At 35.9% G+C, this 19,825-nt stretch overlaps 1 protein-coding gene across 1 annotated transcript in view; it reads left to right on the top strand.

Moving 5' to 3' along the window:
• Positions 1 to 17,036, top strand: part of SEC63 (SEC63 homolog, protein translocation regulator) — a 53,386-nt gene extending 36,350 nt beyond the window's left edge. Inside the window, exons 12-21 of the mRNA XM_084284216.1 lie at positions 2,992 to 3,146; positions 4,996 to 5,143; positions 6,726 to 6,808; positions 8,431 to 8,490; positions 8,704 to 8,862; positions 9,609 to 9,767; positions 10,702 to 10,803; positions 14,088 to 14,186; positions 15,014 to 15,118; positions 15,607 to 17,036. Coding sequence (XP_084140342.1) covers positions 2,992 to 3,146; positions 4,996 to 5,143; positions 6,726 to 6,808; positions 8,431 to 8,490; positions 8,704 to 8,862; positions 9,609 to 9,767; positions 10,702 to 10,803; positions 14,088 to 14,186; positions 15,014 to 15,118; positions 15,607 to 15,750 — 1,214 coding nt within the window. The 3' untranslated portion in view covers positions 15,751 to 17,036. The remainder of the gene's footprint in view (positions 1 to 2,991; positions 3,147 to 4,995; positions 5,144 to 6,725; positions 6,809 to 8,430; positions 8,491 to 8,703; positions 8,863 to 9,608; positions 9,768 to 10,701; positions 10,804 to 14,087; positions 14,187 to 15,013; positions 15,119 to 15,606) is intronic.
• The last annotated feature ends 2,789 nt before the right edge of the window (positions 17,037 to 19,825 follow it).

Below are 19,825 nucleotides of genomic sequence, written 5' to 3'. Positions count from 1 at the left end.
CTATCATTCTTTGCAAATAAGTTTAAGTTTATTATTTTTTATTTGCAAATAAGCTTGAATTTGCTTTCATAAAAGCAAAATGAATGTTATTTTCATTTCAGCCCACTCTGAGTTTTACTCGCTGCTATGATTTTTCCAGCCTGGTGAAAAAATGTGGCAGTTGTGAATTACCTGCAGATAAAATGTCTTGTATGCTCTTGCCAATTTCTGCATAGCTTGCGAGACTTTATTTTACACTCTGCTCTCTGAAAATATGCCTTGCTCTGTGGCATCCCTTGTTTGCATCCATTATTTGGTGGTGACAACTGGTAGTTTAGGCCTGCTGATTATCAGCTATCTTGATGGCTTCCTTGAGATCATCCTTTAAGTGGAAAGCTGTCCTGTCAAGTGCGGTATGTGTTGTCAAAAACATGATATGCTCGCTCGCTCTATATATATATGCTCAGGGTAGGTTTCGTAATTCAGACTGGGAAATGCAATGTGACTTCGAGGTTGTGGTTTGACCCATTCCCTCTCAAGCAGCTGTTATTTGCATTTAAATTTGTGATCGACTCGTTTCATGTCATATGTTTTGGATGTGCTTGTGTTTCATAGATGAAAGGTCATCTTATCTTGTGCACTTTGACAAGCAGAAGCTGTCAAAATATGTGCAGTTATGGCATTCATTTTATGTGGAGGGCAGTTGGGTATTGTTAAAAGCTACACTGTTCTCAAATTCCCTCTCTGGGGGATAGTCCCGTGTTATTTTCAGGAAACCAAAGTAATGTTGTCCAACTTGGTTAAAACATTTTCTACTGTCATGTGGATGATGAGTTCATGCTTTGAGCAACAGGAATTTCAGCTCTGACTAGTGCTCTGTGGTCTCAGAGCTCTAGGTGAATTTCCTGTGAAAGACAGTTTGTCAGAGAATATTTAGGATTTTTTTTTTATTAAGTTTGCAGTGTGACTTTGCTTAGAAGCAGACAAAAAAATTAGAGATGAGGTGGTAGATAGGTAAGACAGAAATGAAATCTAGTGCTACTTAGTTGGAAGGTTAGTCAACCCATTACTATTTTTTGAAAGCTAGAATTTGCATCTTGGTTGCTTGTCAGTATTTCTAGCCAGATGGTTCCCTTCCTAATCTCTCTGATGTTATTTTTCTCTCCGCTTTGCATGTAATATTTGTGCTATTTATTAATATATTGCATTAAAAAAGAAAAAAGTTCTGTTGTATAATTTGTTCTGATAGCTGACTGTATTTATAGCTTGGTGTAATTCATGAAGAAACAGGCCATAAGGGGGGAGAGGGGCAAGTGGAGCACGGGAGATGGAGTGACCTTTCAGATGCATTTAAATACAGTATTAGCTGCCTATAAATGTGCAGAAAGGTATATAAATGAAGGAGAAAACATACTGAAGACACCAAGTTTGTTTTCTTCAGTCATATGTGTTACCTTTTCATATTTCCTCTGTAAAAGGTTTTAAAATTAATGTAAACTCACTTTGTATCAAGATTATTGGCCACTGGCACTTAGCAAAAACCACAAAGTGTTTTATTTTTTGTATCTTTTTGGTGAGGTGCAGGCTATAGCCTGTCTGCCCTCTGATCCAGGTGCAAGTAAACCTGTTGATATCCACATCTATGATTGCCCTGGCACTGTGGTAAACTTGATCACACAGCCCTAGCAGTGTGGGTGTATTTCCTCTTACCTTCCATCTAGTTAGTGAAAGATGCCTGTGTGCCCCTGTTGTAGCATCTCAGACATACCAGTAACAGTCAAATCCATCTGCACCAAATATTCATATTCGTGTATGTTGGTATTTGTATGTGCACAAATAGTTATATATTCCTATGCCGAATATGAGAATAAATATAAAAATAGCTGTGCCAGTCAAGATAATCAAAAGTTGATTGTTTCTGGGGAAAGTTTAGGAAAACGCATGCATGGATTTATAGATAAGCTGACAGGCTTTCTAAGTTATGTCCTTTCTGTAATGCTTGTTTAAAACTGCCTTCAGCTCTTTTCATATGCCACATACGAGTTCAGAAAAGAATCGAGTAGCTTAACTGCCTTTTGTCTCTCTGAAGATCATCTAACTTATTTTTCTGTTTCACTGGAAAGCGTGTATAGAGCAACCTGAACGTTGCCAATTTCAGACTTGCAACAGCTCATGAGCTGCTGGAGTCTGAAATGAGTTTCCTAAACAGGGTTTTGTGAAATCTTATTTATGAATTGACAGTTGTCAAATACAGTAGTAGAACAGTATGTGGAAACCTGTCTGCCTTGCTGTTCTTTTTTTCTTTGCAGACATGATGAAGAGTATTAAATGGCTTTTTTTTCCTTTTGCTGGGCTCTGGTTAAGATTTTCTACTTGTGTATCTTCTCTTTGTATCTTCTCTTCTTACTGCCTTCCAACATAATATGCTCTGCTTAGCTTCAGTTATACCTACATTTTTTTCTTGTGTGTGCTAGGCTGCTACGTTTACATTTATCTCTCAAGATGATCTTAAAACCCTTTTTAAATCTTGGAAATAATGTGTTGCAAAAGATTAATGTTTAATGATAATCTATATTTAACGATATCCTTACTAACCAGAGCTAAATGAGTTAAACATGCACACATATATAGTATCCAAATGTAAAACAAGCTGTTTCTGATGCTTTTTTTTTTTTGTCCTCAGAAACTTTGTGGTAGTGCTACTCTCTGTAATGGTAGCATGGATTTGTGCTGTTGTTCCCTGAGACTGTTAGATGGAAGTCTTTCTGTTCCTTAGTGTTCAACTGTGGTAGCTTAAATAGGGGGGGGGGGAGGAAAATGTTTGCTGAACTATGTGACTGCAAGGACAGTAAAAAGGCTGCCTGACTAATTATGCTGAAAGCTTCAAAAGCTTTCTTGCTTGGCTTACTGAAAACAAGGTTGCCTGTAGTCTGTAACTCAAATATACATTGGAGAAGTGTGAAAGGGGGAAAAAAAAATTAAAATGATGTGGTATATTCCTTTCTCCCCAAGAAAGGGAGTTCCGTGCTCCATCTTTGGGATCTTTGGAAAATTGCATGAAGCTTTCCCAGATGACTGTCCAAGGGCTTCAGCAGTTCAAGTCTCCACTTCTGCAGCTGCCTCACATTGAAGAGGACAATCTTAGGCGAGTCTCCAATCATAAAAAGGTATAAGACTAGGAATGATGCTTGTTAACTTATTAAAACATTTTTTTTGATTAACCTGTTGGTCTATAAGGAAGCAAAGTCACGAATTAACTGCAAGAAAAAAGAAAATATAAGTATTTGTGTGTGTATATATGTATAAATAAGATGTGCATATATAGGAGGAGTATGAGGAATTCAGTGCAATATATCCTAGATTTGTGTGCTTTTTGTATTTTTAAATTCCATCTCTGGTAGGAGGTAGGAATGAAGATCAGAGATCTGTTAAGTATAAAAGGCACATTGACCTCAGAAACAGAAGAAACAGTTTCTTTCTTATTGCAGAGTATTATCTTCTGTTGAATGCAACATGTTTTCACAGTACAGCTGGAATATAATATTTTTTTGCTTGTTTTGCTCTGTCATCTAGTTTGATTAAAAAAAAAAAGCAATTCGATGATAGTACAAAGGACTTCATAAAAGGAAAAAAAAATTACTGTGTTTAAGTATTTCAGGTTTTGTGATCCTTTATGTATGAAAGAGGATGCATTTAAAAACAAACAAAACAAAAGTAAGCTATTGCTGTGTAGTTGTTGCTGGATAAGTATTGATATTTGTAGAATTTAAGGACAAAAAAGGTTGTGTGACTATGTTGTCTGAATACCTGCATACATTTCTTTACACCTGTTGCACTGACTTCTGCTGTGTTCAAACCTGCTTATTTGTTTGACTGTAGCATATCTTCCACAAATTCCTGGTTAGAAACAAGCAGTTATATTCTAATAGAGGCTGTTGACTTTTATGATAGTCTTATGACAATGGCTAATTGTGTTTAAAATGTTATTTTTATGTAATGTAAGCTTTGTTTAGCTGCATTAGGTAGTTTAACAGCATTAGGTAGTGTTTAAGTGCTTCTTTATTAGTGTAGAGATAACAAATTCTTGAGTGCCACATTTTTCTTGTGATTTACTTTGAAGATGCTCATTCACTGGCATTAAATAGTCTGTTCCTTGGGATCAAGTAGAAGAACCATTCTCTTACAAGTATTGTTAAATGCTTATTTTTCTTAATTGAGTTGCAGTCTATAGGGAGCATGCAATAAAGTACACACAATTCTGAATATAGTTTTGATATGTATAGTGTTCCTAAGAAAACAAGACTTTGACTATTTTGTAATCCCATTCATCTTTTCCCTGAAAGAGAGGAGGCCAATTTGTTAGGCTTATTTGTACAGGATTCCCATGCAATTCATTTATAATATAGTCCCCTAGATGGGGACGTAATCAGCCTGCCTGGAGTCATGATCAACCTGCCTAGATACGTTAAGTTGATTTTAATAAAATACATACTTTCCTAATGGTCTGAGGCAATTTAGTGTTCAGACAAATCTCTGTTTCTGTCCTTGCCCCTGTGCTCTGCAAATCTTTAAAAGGAATAATTTTAGATTTCTTTGCAATTCAATATAACAACTAAGTACAAGTTACTTAGCCTTTTCCTGCTAGCATAAATCTCAAAGCACTGAAGTAGTCCAGTTAAACAAAGAACTCAATTAGTGGGGTTTCTCGACTCATCTTTCTGAAAGAGCTGAGCTGAAATAATACTTTTGTAACAAATCTATTCAGTTTCTAAGGGATCACATCCTATGAAACACACCAATGTTCAGACCAGTGTCATTAGGTTAGAATGGAACCTCTTTGTTTTATCGCTTAGCAAAACTTGCAAGTTTTCAAAAATGTGGCTTTTTTATAAGATCAAATCAAATGTTGTGTATATATTAGTAATGTGGGGACACAAGTGATGTATTAGCAAGAGTTTTTGTGGACTGTGTTCTCTGCTACCATGTGGTTTCTTTTTTTTTTTTTTTTAAATTCAGTATAAAATCAAAACTATTCAGGATTTGGTGAGTTTGAAAGGTTCTGATCGTCGGAATTTACTGCATTTCCTTGAAGATAAGAAATATGATGAAGTTATGGCTGTCCTTGGTAGCTTTCCACATGTCACTATGGATATAAAACCACAGGGTAAGTCGGAGGTCTTTCTGTTCTGTATATGTCAGTCTTATGACGTTTTGGTAGTTTGTTGGCAGTAGTCTTTTAGAGGACTCTGAAACACAACTCACTATTATTTATGTGGCTTGGAAATGACATTTTTTGATTGGCAGACTCTTGTACGTGAGATTAATAGTCTGAGAAGATAAAATACATTAAAACATTTCACCAATTCCCAAGTCAGCAATACTTTCTCCTACAGGAGCTTATCTGGTATTTCATCAGTTGGTTTAATATTTCATGAGTAATATGGAATTCTGGTTGAAATGCCACTTTTATTAGCTATCTTAAAAAGTTGTCCTTATACCTGAATTTATGTTCAGCTTATTCTAGTATGGAGTGACTGGTGACTAAATATTCATGGGTTTCTTTGTGATAATCTTTTGTACGTTTTTTTTATATGGCAGAATTTGTCCATGCTGTGCTTAAATTTTGCATGCACTGTTTCAACGAGAGTATAATTGTGTTAATCTCTAAGTTTAGGTACATTATTAATCAGTCCCTGTTAGGTAGCTGTTTAGTGGAAAGTGGATTGGTTCTTCAGTCTCCTTTCCTGTGTAGAAGATCAGTGCTAGTAAATCTGAAATATATGAAAGGTTGTTCTAATACTTATTTATATTGTTACTGCAGTGGCAATGATAAAATTCAAAATGTGATGCATTTGGTTGGGTAGCCTAACTTTTAACTTGTCATATGCATAGTCCTCTCTGAGAACAAAATGTTAATGAAAATGCCTGTTAAGGAAACAAATGTTTGTTAACCTTGGTATTTCCAAATATTTACCTTTTTTTTTTTTTTAAAAGCAAGCGAACAACAACAGAAACCCCACTGCTTTATTGTACTGAAGTTATATGAAATATAATATTGTATGAAATATATATATGTTAAACTAGTAAATAGCAAAACTGCCTTCCTGGGGCAGGGTGGGGTGTAAATCAAAGTTCCACACTGGGATATAACTCTCTTCTTCCTCGACCTGGAACGTTATCCAGTTCATAGACCGAAGAGATAAACTCTTCAATGGCCTTCCTGTGGGTTTTCCGTTTGATGTTTTAGTTAAAGTAATCATTGCTGTTCTTTTATTTTCCTTTGCCTTCTACTTAAAAAAGAATTAAATGCATGATTGTTAAAGTGGCATAGAAATTGAGTTGTTAATCATATGAAAGTCAGGGAAATCAAAGTTACGATTCCCAGAACAAATATAACAAGGTCCCTTTGGTCATATGTGGTATTTCATGTTTCTGAAGTTTTATGCTTTAATATATATAATGCACAATATAATAGAATTATGGTTCCCACAGAAGCAATAACTTTGAATTTTCTAACTTCCATGCAATTAAAATTTCAAACTCAATGTTGCTATTTTATAGTTTTCTGAATAGCCCTCATCCTGACAGTGTAGTTGATGTTGTAAGAGACTTATTTAATAATGTTTTGAGATTGTTTCTGTTATGTCTAAATACAAGCATACAAATTCAGCTTTTTAACAGAACATATTTAATGGAGAAAAAATGCTTTGCAGAAGTGTAATAGATGTATTGCTCTTTTATTCCAGTTTTGGATGACGAAGACAGCAACAATATTACAGTGGGTTCTCTTGTCACTGTTCTGGTCACACTGACAAGACAAACAATGGCAGTAAGTATTAACAATACTTATTCTTTAAGGTTAACTGCAATTATGTGCCTATCAGCAAGCATTTATGCTTTGGGAGCCAGCATGGTGTTTTGTAAATGTAACTATAAAATAAAGATTTTTAAATTGAGAACTTGTGCTCTTGATCCTCTCTGTATTTCTGTTTCTGAATGAGTCAGTTTTCCTGGGGTCAGATTGAAGTTGAGTCAGACCCATTGCAGCTCTGTAGGAAGCAATGAAAGAATATGGCAGGTGATACTGCCCTGAGGTTTGTAAATAAGAGTGAAAGACATTCAGAAACTTAGTTCCTGAGCTAGGATGAAGTATTTGCTCAAATACTTAAGGTAGTGTTTGGAACTGATTTCACTTTGTGGGCTCATAATGTTACAAATCCATTGATTTTTTTGGACACTTAAGAAGCTCAGTCCAGCAGAGTATAGCATATACATAGCTTAATATAAAAGAGATACACCTGTGCCATAGGAAGCAGACTGACTGGGTAGCAACATGATGTAACCAAAATAATACTACACCCTAAGAGTTAAATTTCCGACTTGTGCTTATTTTTTATCTTAAAATGTAGTAATAACTTTCTTTGAATGAAAAATGTAGTACACAAACTAAATAAACTTTTACCCAACAGAGTCTCCAGTATAATTTTTTACATCTGTACTATTCAGATAATTGTCTAAGTAAATTGAAGGCCTGAATTAAGCCACTAATGTAGGGCATACAGGCAGGAGTGTAACAGGTGGGGACCAGACTACACACTGAAGGCAGTTAAACACAAAGCAGCCTGTATGTGCAACTACCGAGTGTTCATGTTGTGGAATTTCAGAATGCAGCGTCTCGATGATAACTGAGGATGCAGTAAGTAGAAAGTAAAAGCACCATCACCTGCTGGAGAAAGCTGAAAATTGTGAGCAAATTTAACTGTACTTCAAAATTAATTAAGAGGTCTGACAGTGCATAGAAAACTCATATAAGGTGCTTTCTACATGGGACTCTACTAGGTGGTCTGACCTTGATATACGTGGTCTAAACATCTCTTATTTGCTATCATTCTGTAAGGCATAATCCCTATAACTGTTTTTATGTTTTTAATGGCACATAGTATGCTTTGATGAAAGAAAGACAGAAATGGAAAACTCCCATTTATATAGAAATGTTCTAGTGAACAGAATACTAACTTTGTGTTTGTGTCTCAACGTTTCGTGTATCTAGTTTGATTGCTTTCCTGTGTCCCTGATTAGCAGTGCAGCTGTTAGTTTTTAATGTTCTGGCAATTGGAACAGAATTTGCATTTTACTACTGCTTGCTTTTGTGATAAAGGATTTCTTTTTTATAAAACAAGCAGGTTCTTTGGAACAAGATGGCCAGTTGTTACTAAATTTCCTTTTAATGTTAGTGATGGAAAAATCCTAGACCAAATGTTTGAAATACTCTAATTTTGATGTGTTAATCCCCTGTTGCATTTGTCAGTGCAAAAAAATTTTTTTTGGAATAAAACCTTCAGAACGGATTTAGCTATATTTAGTTAAGTTCAAATATAAATGCAACTCTTTAATCATTTGCTCGTTTGGTACAGAGAGGCATTAACAGTTCTCACATCTTTCTCTAATCAGGAAGTGTTTGAAAAGGAACAGTCTATATGTTCAGCAGAAGAGCAACCAGCAGAAGAGGGGGTAAGTTGAGAACAAATGTTCCTCTTGCTAGCCGAAGAGAACTTTTGAGTTACTAAATTTGCCCTTCTCAAGCACTTTCTTCAGAAACACTTACTAAGTGTCTCTTGAACTCTGCTTTCTAACTTTGGTTCTCAGCTTTAAAATGCTTGAAGTAGAGTGGATACCTGAAGTTTGATGAACAGAATAAATATTTTAAATACTATTTTCTTACAGCAAGGAGACAGCAACAAAGCGAAGAGCAAAGGATGGCAGCAAAAGAATAAAGGAACCAAGAAAGCTTCAAAATCAAAGAAAAAGAAGCCGTTGAAAAAGAAACCTGTGCCACCTTCATTGCAGCCACCAAAACAGCAGAAGCAAAAACAAGCTAATGGGGTAGCTCATAGATTCATTGATACTTTAGTTTTATGTTCTGTTTATCATTCTTAATCTGATATTTTTTGTTTTGTTTATTTTTACATTTCATTCAGTGCTTCTGTAAAGCATGTTTCCTAAAATACTCTTTCTTGAAATTAAAAAATTATGGATAAAATTATCAGTGAACTCTACCCTAGTGGGGTTCTTGTGGCCCACTGAAAATTATGCCTAACTAGTTTAGAAGTCTGGCTTCATATTCCTTTTTTAACAGTTTTGTTATGCTGCCATCTGGGATATGGATTGTTCTATACCTTATACTTTTCCTTTAAGGGCAAAAAATTAGTAAGATGAAGTTTTCTTCTGGTAAATTAAACAGGTTTAGTACCTTTATGCGCCTACCGCATGGTGTTTTCTCCATTTCGTGGGTCATGCTGTAGGTATTTCCTTTATGTTCTCTCTAATTTTTGTATGACTTCTTTGAAATGCATCCCTGGAATCAAACACCCTTTTCTCCTATTTGTGTCACGGATACCATATGGAGAAGGAAAATTGCTTCCCTGCTCCTCTTAGGACGTGAAGTGAAGAAGACTGATCTTCTTTGTAGATGTACTCCGCCACACAGGAAGAGCGTAGATCAAAATAGGAAATGAGAGTTAAAATAAGAAATGAGACCTTAAAACAAGTGCTGAAAATGTTGCATACCACAATAATGCAGACAAACTAAGTTAGAGGTGGGTCGTTTTGTTGTTTTTTCCCCTCACTAGGAAGTAGTTGCGAAGGAAGAAGAAGAAGAGATCTCTGATAAAGGAAGTGAATCTGAAGAAGAAGAAACAAACAGGGACTCTCAAAGTGAAAAAGATGATGGAAGTGACAGAGACTCTGACAGAGAACAAGATGAGAAACAAAACAAAGACGATGAAGCTGTAAGTCTTGCTTTTTCTTGAAGGGTAATGTTGCCTCTGGGCTTGAGAGAAAATGCATTTTAATCCTCTAGCATCCCCTCAGGCTAGGCAACACTAGGATAAAGAAGTAATATTGGTACACCAGAGGTTTTCAGCTCTCATTCTGGCATAAGAGCTCTGTCATTGCAAGTCTGTTTTAGAAAGAGTAGTGAAAGGTCTTTGCGATGTAGACAAAGCATAAAAATGAAAAGAGAAAAATAGCTTAACTTCAGGGAGTGATTGCAATGTTTCTTTCAGCTTAATTTGATTACTATCTGCTGCAGATTAACATATAATGCCTCTCCTTTGAACTTTGTTCTTTATATACGGTAGCTATTGTATACTGTACAATGCATACTATAAGCATGTTGTAGTTGGAGGAGCTGTTACATGTACTTAATAGGAAAACTCTACTGTTGATTACTCAGTCATTTGAAACTGGGGATTAAGAGGTTGCAATTGAGAATGAAGCACTGTGGTTGCAGATGACTTCTGCACCACAGTGGAAGACTTAAGAGAGGCAGCTGGAAGTCCAATACAGGGTGAGAATAATCTTCTGACTGGGTGGGGAAAAAAGCTTTTAATCAAGACACTTACAGATTAGATGAGTGTTTATAGGTGGTGCGATAGTAGGGAGTTCTGAATTTGCAGACTGATCTTGCAGATCTGTTTTTTTTTTTTTTTTAATACCTACATTAGTGATTTCATTAGCTTTACTATTTGATATATAAATATATATTTTTAGCTTTTAATTGTACTGTATAATTTAATCTTTGTGTGCCTTTCCCATTTATAAAACATAGTGCAGTATAGTGTAAGAGCTTGTCATAGGTATCTTTTTCATAGGCTAAAATTTTTCTTCTTTCGGTCAAGAGATGGCTAGTGCACAGTAACTGGTTAAATTTGTCTTTGACAGGAGTGGCAAGAATTGCAGCAAAGTATACAGAGAAAGGAACGAGCTCTTCTTGAAACCAAGTCGAAGATAACACATCCCGTTTACAGTCTCTTTTTTCCAGAGGTCAGTAATAGAAAACATTATAGTTGTGACACATGAGAATTAATATAATAAAAAATAATCACTCTTTATATAGTTTTCCTGTAAATATTGGACTTCAAAAATATTTTAATACTTGAAGAAATTGCTAATCTTTACCTGAAAATGTCTTGCTTTCTAAAGACCCCTTCCCTGGAACTGGCATAAGCCAATCATGGAGCAGTCTTTTCTATACAGCTTAAAGATATAAGGTCAGCTGTGAGGAGGTATCAGAGAAAGAAGAAGAGGATGCATTTAAGAAGGGTGTCTCGGTACTGTAGGTAGGTTGGGGTGTGTCTACAGCAGCCTTTGGCTTTGCAAGTTCTATCAGTTGTTACTTATGCAAACTGCTGACAAGTTTGCAGGTGTCTGAAAACCCGTTACAACAATGCAACCATGAAAAGGATGGCATTTCTCAAAGTGTGGGTTTTGTGTTCTGAGCAAGTGAGAAAGCTCAGTGGGAGATGACCAGATTGGAACCAGAAAGGAGGAATATTTGGCCATGCTTTCTTTCCGGGCTGGTGGTTCAGAGGGTTCCCTTTAGCTTCCTAATCAGACAGCAGGGAAGCAATTTAGGGTGTCTTCTCCTGCATTGTGCTGGCTTCAGTAACAGGGAGCAGAAGTAAGGCTTATGCTTCCTTTTCTGGATTAAAGGAGGTGACTGAGATGGGGAAGAACATGCTGCCTCACGACATCTAGCTTTGTATGAGATTATTGTAATGCTGCATTTTCCTGACATTGTTAGGCAACTTCTCATCTCTCAATACAAATTCTGACTGTGTACCAGTATAACAGAAAAAGTTGTACTGGTATTTTGCTCTTGTATCTGCCTTAGATCACGTCAGAGGCACAGCAGAGTTGTTGCTTGTTGCTGCAAAGGCAGCTGGCTTTGGTCATCAATTTAACCTCAAATAGCGTATACTATGCACTGTGCTACAGGGATGCTAACTACTAGTTGTTTTTTTTTTTTTACTGCACCAAAGGTTCCTTCAGAGACTTTGCTTATGCTCCCAAGTAATAAGCTGCTGTGTGTAACAAAGCTGTTGATAGATTTGATGATAAAATCAAAATGCGGTACCATGGTTAAAAAAGGAAATACAGCTCCGAACCAAATATTTGAAGGAAATGCATGGTATTGTAGTTGTAAATTTTCTGTTCTCTGCACTGATTTCCCAAAAGTTGAATGCAGCTGCAGTTGGAGCATATTCAGAGTTGATTTGCAGAATCTGAAGGAAAAAACCTGAAGAACAAAACTCTGGTTTATTTTTTCCTCTGTGATTTATGGTATACTTAATCACAGTTGTTGCCAGCTCAGAGATGCAGAGTTACGGATGAAGTGTTGTATTAATCTTTATATTTCCAGGGTTTATGGATGTTTGAGTGTTGCTGAGCCTCATTGGGACTGCCTCCTGAGGACCAGTATGTGCTTTCATCAAAGTTTTTAGGCAGTTGATTACTCTGCCAGTGATGCGTCTTTAATCTATGCAGGTTCCTAAATAATTATCTTCTGCTTCCGCAACCGTAGATCCAGAAACTGCACAGATTGTAGTTTTGACATTTTTAGGTAGAAACTAGCCCTGGTATTCCAATTTCATGAACATACTGGTTCCCTGGCATGCCAAACCTTGCACCCATCTGTTAAAGGGCGCTTTGCCCATTTGCCTGTTAGCTTGCCAGACTCTCACAGGCACAAACTGTAAATTCCACCCAATAAGAGAGCGGAAAATGACACTCCTGCACAGTTGTCCTTTCTATAAAAAATTACTTTGCGTTCAGGTTCTTCACTTCCAAAGAGTTTACTCTATAGATTTCTTCGAGCACTAGAGTAATGAATGGTATTTCTTTCCCCACTTGGTTGGGTGTTATTTTTACCAGTTTTTGTGAAAATTCAGTTGACAGTTCTGTACTTTCCTCTAAGGAGAAAAAAAAAAAAAAAAGGATTCCTTGCCATTAAGTGTGATGGAAACATACACAGCATATAGTAAGTCAGCACACAACGTCAAAACTAACATCTTGGTACAGAAGATGATCTTTTCTGTTATGGTTAGAGGCCTCACAGGCTCAAAATGGAAGTAGCCATGTCTGTAATGGTTCTACCTTCTTTAGTTCTTGTTCCTCAGTACTTCTGTGGAACACAGTGCTTCTACTGTTTATCTTTCTATTCCTAGAGCCCCCTTGGGATTGACATTGTATTTTCTGTTAAAACAATTTATGGCTTGTAATCACGTGGAACAGTTATTCATAAATAAAATCACTTGGAGGAGCTGCAAAAAGGACTTTTGGTTCTACAAATTCTGGCCTTAAATTGTATGTGAATAGGTGTGTTTTCTGTTCTTGGTGTCTGTTCTAAATGTGAAGAAATGCTGTTGCTTTACTGTGATGCAGTTGCTTGTACTTTCATACACTGCAGTTAACACATTGAGTTAATTTTGTACTTCTCAGCTGTGGGACTGAACAGTGCTGATCAGGGTCTCTTGGATGCTGGTGTGTGTGTTTTGATGTTATAAATCTGTAGTTTGCTAGGTGAATATTCCAGTGAGATAGTGATAATCCTTACTAGCATAACAACTAGTCACTTTAAAAGAGGAAAAAAGTTATTTAGCATTTGTGACTTTTTACATGCGCTACTTAAATTTTAGGTTAGCAAACCCTGGTTCAGAAGTGTTCAAGAAGAAAAAGAACAATTAGGATTTTAGACTAGTCTACATTTTTTTAGTCTACTATTTCAGTAGATTTACAAAAAAAAAAAATCTTCAAATTCTATGCGTTAATAAATTCTATACATTAACAGTATTTGATTCCCACCTGTGGAATTTGGAAGGGGTTCAGGTTTACTGGGAAGAGTACTTTGTCTTTCAGCATGCTTTGCTGTGTATGCCGACCTTTTCATTCAGGCTGGGTTTCTGTCAAAGGACGTAAGGTAGTATTAGATGGAGTTGGGGAATGTTGTACGTGCATGAACTTGCTCATTAATCCTCAGTGTACACAGTTCTTCAGAATGGTTCCATGTTGATACAGTAAATCGGGCTGGCTATGAACGAATGAAACCTTTGGAGGCCAACAGTTACTTGTGATAACCTGTTTTCTTTCAGTGCGTGGCATATACTATTTATTTTGTTAATACATAAATAAGAATTATATAAAAAAAAATCCCTTGTATCTGTATTATAAGGACCAATGAATCATAATTAACTGCTGTAAACAGTACAAATATCTCTTTGTGGCTTTAACATTCCTGTTTTTTAATATTTCATTTTATTTTTTGAAAGGAAAAACAAGAATGGTGGTGGTTATATATTGCTGATCGAAAGGAGCAGATGCTAATATGTATGCCATATCATGTTTGTACACTAAAAGATAAAGAAGAGGTAAAGTAGTGGAAAAATTTACTTTTCATTATTGCAAAGCTGTCCTAAAGTGTATTATGGTATGCAAATACATTTAATTAATTTCATTTTTTTCATACTTGACTCTTAAAAAGGGAAACAAATTTTAGTGTCCTGATAGAAGTATGCAAGAGCCTTTAACTGTGAAAGTTAATAATGGAAAAAAAAAAAAATAATTTAAGCCTTTCAACTTCCTCACCAGATCATAATTTTTTCCTGATATCAAAAGCTGATTAAACCAGTATTCATACAAAATAATCATTCTTAAAATTATACAAACCTGTGAGAAATACTAAGTGTTCTTTTTCTGTAAAACATTAGCCTTGGCTCATTTGAGCCTTTCCAAGACTGTAACCTTTCAGCTGTGTTCTTTGTGTTTCTGAAAACTGTAGATTTGATGTATTTTGTTCTTTCAAAATAAATTTTATGTTCAGTTTCAAATAACAGTAAACTAATACTTTCAGCAGACCAAATATTCTTCTAAATCCACACAGGTTAGAGTCAGGAACCATACAACAGGAGGAAATTGTATGCTAAAAAATGTAAAGCTACTTTGGTCTAAATCAGGAAAAAAAAATGTGACTATGAATATTAATCTTTCTTGGAAGGTATTGTGCTAGGGTATTCTTTGTATTTCTGCAGATACTCTATCATATAGGAATTCTCAAATATAGGTCACTTTAAAAATAATATCTATATTATTCAGTAATAATATATTTATATTTATTACTCATTAGAGTACTTGGTTAATTGTTCTAATATGTCGTTTCAAAGGTGTAAGAACTCATGGAGTGAATTCTCTTTTGCAGGTAGAGCTGAAATTCCCAGCACCGGGCAAGCCTGGAAACTATCAGTACACAGTTTATTTAAGATCAGATTCATATATGGGTTTGGACCGGATTAAACCATTGAAGGTGATGAATGTATTGTGTTTTTGTATTATATTAAAAAGTCCTTCATATAGCTACTAAAATCCTCAAAGCCTCGTTATCTACAAGAATTCAAGATGTCCTAATTTTAAAATAGTTGCAAAGAGTGGCTTTCAAGTGGGTTCTGCCTAATCCCAGGAGTAGCGGTTTTATGATGGATTTAAATGGGACTAAAGGTTGCGATGCTTTCCAGTGTGTGCATTTTTTAATCTAAATTTTCTTTTTTTTTTTTTTTTTAAAATTGCAGTGTAATTTGCTCGGTCTTTGTATCTTGAGTTCTGCCATGCAATTTCTCTTAGTCCTAAAAATATCTAGTTAATGGGAATGTGCCATATTTCTGGAAGCAGAATTTTAACTGTCAATTTTGTGTGGCATGTCCTTTTTGGTTTTGTTTTGTTTTCTCAAATGGGTGTGTATTTTTTGTAACTCTTTTCTCCTCTTTTCTTCCTTTCTTTCTCTTCATCCAATTACAGCTGGAAGTTCATGAAGCAAAACCAGTGCCAGAAAATCATCCTCAATGGGATACGGCAATAGAAGGTGATGAGGACCAGGAAGACAGCGAGGGCTTTGAAGACAGTTTTGAGGAGGAGGAAGAAGAGGAAGAAGATGATGATTAAACAATACTGTTAATTGACTACAATATCTGCACACACTGCAAACTCTTGGTCTGACTGTGGAACTGTACAATAATCGAGAAACACAGTACAGAAGCTTTGAGAAGGCTGAGTTTAATTTTTCTTTACGAATTAAGAGTGCATTATGTAACTTCTCAGTGGAGGTGAAACAAATCTGTTGCCATTGATACAACCTTGGAATATGCTTATGGCTCATTATAGCCTTCAAGTGCAGGATGGTGCATTTGTTTCAATTGAAAATAAAAGCTTTTTTATTATAAATGTCTGAAAGTGTGGGCTATATATCGTCTGATCAGTTTAGGGTCAAATTTAAATAAAAGGTACTATTAGCTAGGAGCCAACTTTAAACAAATTTTTCTGCATTAGGAATTTATTTTAGAAGACATTTCAGTATAGTCGACGTTATGAATCGTTGTTGGTTGAAACAACATCTGCTCAACTTTCAAACTTGGTTCTGTGGTATTCTTTCAATATTTTGCTGTGATACTGCTCACATCATTCATAGCTTTAAAAATCTGTTTTACTTAACTTGATTACTCTATATTGACTTCATACCCATTGCCACATTCCATATATTCTGGAGGGCTGCTTTTTTAGAACTGTTGCCTTTTAATGCCCAAGATTATTATGGAAATCAAACTTTTTTGACTCTGCCGTAGGAAATAGTAATGGCTTAAAACATTTTTAAGCCTTTATTTCACCAGATCAGCAGAAGATCTGAGTCTTTTGATAAACAAAATGACTGAAAGCAACTTTGGGACCATGTGTTAGATAAGTTAGTGGCTTTTGCTAAATACCTTTGTAAAAGGTACATGCTGAAAGCTGAAGTGCATTCTTAAATCTGAATCTACCTGACACGATCAGAAACATTTTAAGAAGTAAAATGCAACGTGCAAAGAGTGCACGTTTTGTATCAGTTTTCAATTCCCACCGATGAACTGGATATTTTGATGCCTGTTTGCATTTGTAAATGTGCATCTCTTAGAGGTCTTTTTCTATTTTCAGTCTCCTTCAGGTGTGTAAACAAGGCAGTGATTCTACCCAACCCCTGCTTGGAAAAAATAGTCTGATTGGGCAATAAGTTCAGGGAAGAGAAAATCAAGGCTGTTGGTTTATTGTGTGAGTTGTCAAAATCCACAGACAGATTCTTCTTCTCAGCTATGGAAATGTGATGCTGTAAGACGTGGGGCAAGTTGTCGTGCGGAGAAATTTCCATCCTATGAAAATCACCCAAAGCCAGATCAGCTGTGCACTAATTTGTGACCTTGTTTATTAAAAAGGGATGTCACTTTAAATGCAAATTTACATTGATATATTCTTTGTAATTGCAGTAGTTGCAAATAAAATTTGAAAATGTTCTAAATGAGATTATGGTATTTTTCAAAGTACTTCTGAAGTGCATATCATGCAGGAAAAACTTGTAAAACATCAGAAAACATGAGCAGTGTCAGATGGTGAAAATAAAGTATGGAGACCAGGTTTAAATTAAACAGCTTATACACTTGACACCTTTAACTCCATTTTTCATTTGCAAAATGCAGTAAAGAATTAAAAACATAACAAAAACAACACTAGGTGTATTTGAAAGTCTTTCTAGCCAAATATTACACTGATGAGAGAAATGCTTGAGAAAGAGGTGTTAGGCTCGCTGTTATCAAGTATGCAAAATGAATGTAAAACTTGCATTGTTCTGCCAGAACAACTCGTAGCAAATTTGAAGTGGTTAAAAATTGGAGAGTGATTATAGTTAGGAGTCAAAACTGATAACAGAACACTGATAACAGCATGGGAGGAGGCGGGTGTTCTGACTACTGGTTCCTAAATTTTACTATTAGAAGTCAAGCTGTATACTTGCAAGAGATGAATGCATTGAAGTCGTTTAAAAAAAAAAAGTCTCTGGTCTGTACAGTGAATTATTTTCTTCTTAAAGATTAAAGCTGACAGCTGGGATTACACTGGAAGTCTGAAAACCATGGATAATTATTGAACTAACAAAGGCTAAATCTAATACTCCAAATGTGGGCCTGCTGCATAGCCAAGGTAACTTAATAGAAGATGCAAGGAAAGGAAGCGCAGTGGTATTGGAAATCTAGTTCATAACGTGAAGGCAGGCTGGTGCTTTCTCTCCTAAAAGTATTAACTCTATGGCTGTGCATCAGTTTGCATCATCTTCTAAGAGGGGTGTGAGGAGGTATTTAAGAGCTTCATGCGGATATAAATGCCCACTGCAGATGCACAGCTCCAAGTGTTATGTTACTGCGTTGTTAGTTGGTCCCTCGTGTGGTCTGACTATTAATAACAAGTTTTGACTAACAATTTCGTTTGTTAATCAAAGATTGAGTAACTCTCTCTTGAATAAGTTACTGGTATAGGTAAAACTTTTAGCAGGAAGAAGCAATGTTTTGCATTTACTGTTGTCTGTCTTGCTTTTTGAGAGGATTTAGGAATGAATTGAACAAATTTTTACGCTCTTCTGAAACTCTGGACTAGTAACTTGAAGAGTAAAGTTAAAAAAGCAGTAGAAATAAAATTTCTGCTGCTGCACCCCTGTGCACTAGTGTCCTATGCATAATTTAGAAGTACCTACTTTTATTTCTGTGTAAACAGGCTTGCTTTCTCCCTTCTGCTGTCACACTCCATTTTTTTTTTGCTTTCTGTTGGAGATTGGAGCAGGTACCCATGCAGCTGGACCATCCAGCTGGGCCGAGATGCTGCAAATCACTTCCAGGCTCTCAGAAACCATTTCCCTAGGTCTGTGCTTGGATTTGGCTGCAGGAGGCAGGTGGGTGATGCAGCACAGCTGGCCCTGCTGCTTCTGGCCTCGCTTAAACACTGATATGGGATGCAGTGGTAACTTGTGGTTGGCAAATATAAGTACTGTGAAATACATCTAGGGTAGGTCAATGCCGCTTCTCGAAATAACGGGATACATCTGAAGTAGATATGTGTAAATAAAAGGAATAGATTTTCAAAGATTTTTGTTTTGTAATGGTCCCACCTCCCAGAATGTTGTCAGTGGTTGGTTGATGCTTTTGCTAGTCTGCTGCACGATGACTAGAAAGTTATGGTCATGCAAAAATGTGGTAAATGCTTTCAAAATTGCAAATGTCTCGTAACTGGAGGGAAAAAATCTTTAAGGTGTACAAGAAGAAAAGATGCTTCTATTCAAAATTGCATAATTCCAGTAATTCCAGCTCTTCCTCCAGCAGGGGGAAGCAGGGGCATAAATTTCTTCAGGAAACATTGGGATTGTTCCAGTTGACACCTAGTTTGTTTTTAGCTGCAGGTTTGGGTTTGTTTTCCCCCTTTCTGGACGAGGAAGGCATAGACGGAGGTTTCCTTTATCTGTTTCTTCCGTTTTAAACTATTGTTTGCTCAAAACTAACATTTTCTTCTATTTTTATGCCTATTTTTTTCCCAAACTCCTTGCTGACTATTCGTTTAAAGACTACTGAAGGAAACCCTTTATAAGATAGGAATGACTATAGGATTATTTAAAAATAAAACCTATATTGGAAGTTGAGTGTATGCTTAAATTCCTTTTTATTTAGTAATTTAAGCATCTGCTTTATTGCCAGTGTTATGTTGGGACCTTGGCAAGTTGGGAAACAAACACGTGCATGAGATATCTTTGGGTGATTCCTGCTTGGTATTGAACTCTAGATATAATACCAAAATCGTTCCCATTGCACATCTGTGTGACTTTCATGGCTTGCAGTTTATTTCATATCAGTGTGTAAAGTTATTTTAACATGCAACTTGAGCCCCCACAGAAGCTATTTAGTTGGTAGAAATAATTTTCTGCCAAAGTCATTTAGCTTTGTCACTCAGTCAAATAGTGGAACAGTTAACCAGCAATGAAACTTATAATAAATCTAATTAGCATAATAGATTGTAAGGCTAATTATAATATTTTTAAGCCAAATTACATACACTCTACTTAATGTGTGTTGAATCAAGAAGCACTTTCAACTTCTCAGTGTGTATAACCCTTCCACATGTATGCTTTAAGAATTAAACAGGGAAGTTACATCGCCTACATAGGATTTAATGGTAC

The sequence above is a fragment of the Netta rufina genome, assembly GCF_964035555.1.
Source record: "Netta rufina genome assembly, chromosome: 3".
NCBI classification, from domain to species: Eukaryota; Metazoa; Chordata; class Aves; order Anseriformes; family Anatidae; genus Netta; species Netta rufina.
This window is presented reverse-complemented; position numbering and strand designations above follow the sequence as displayed.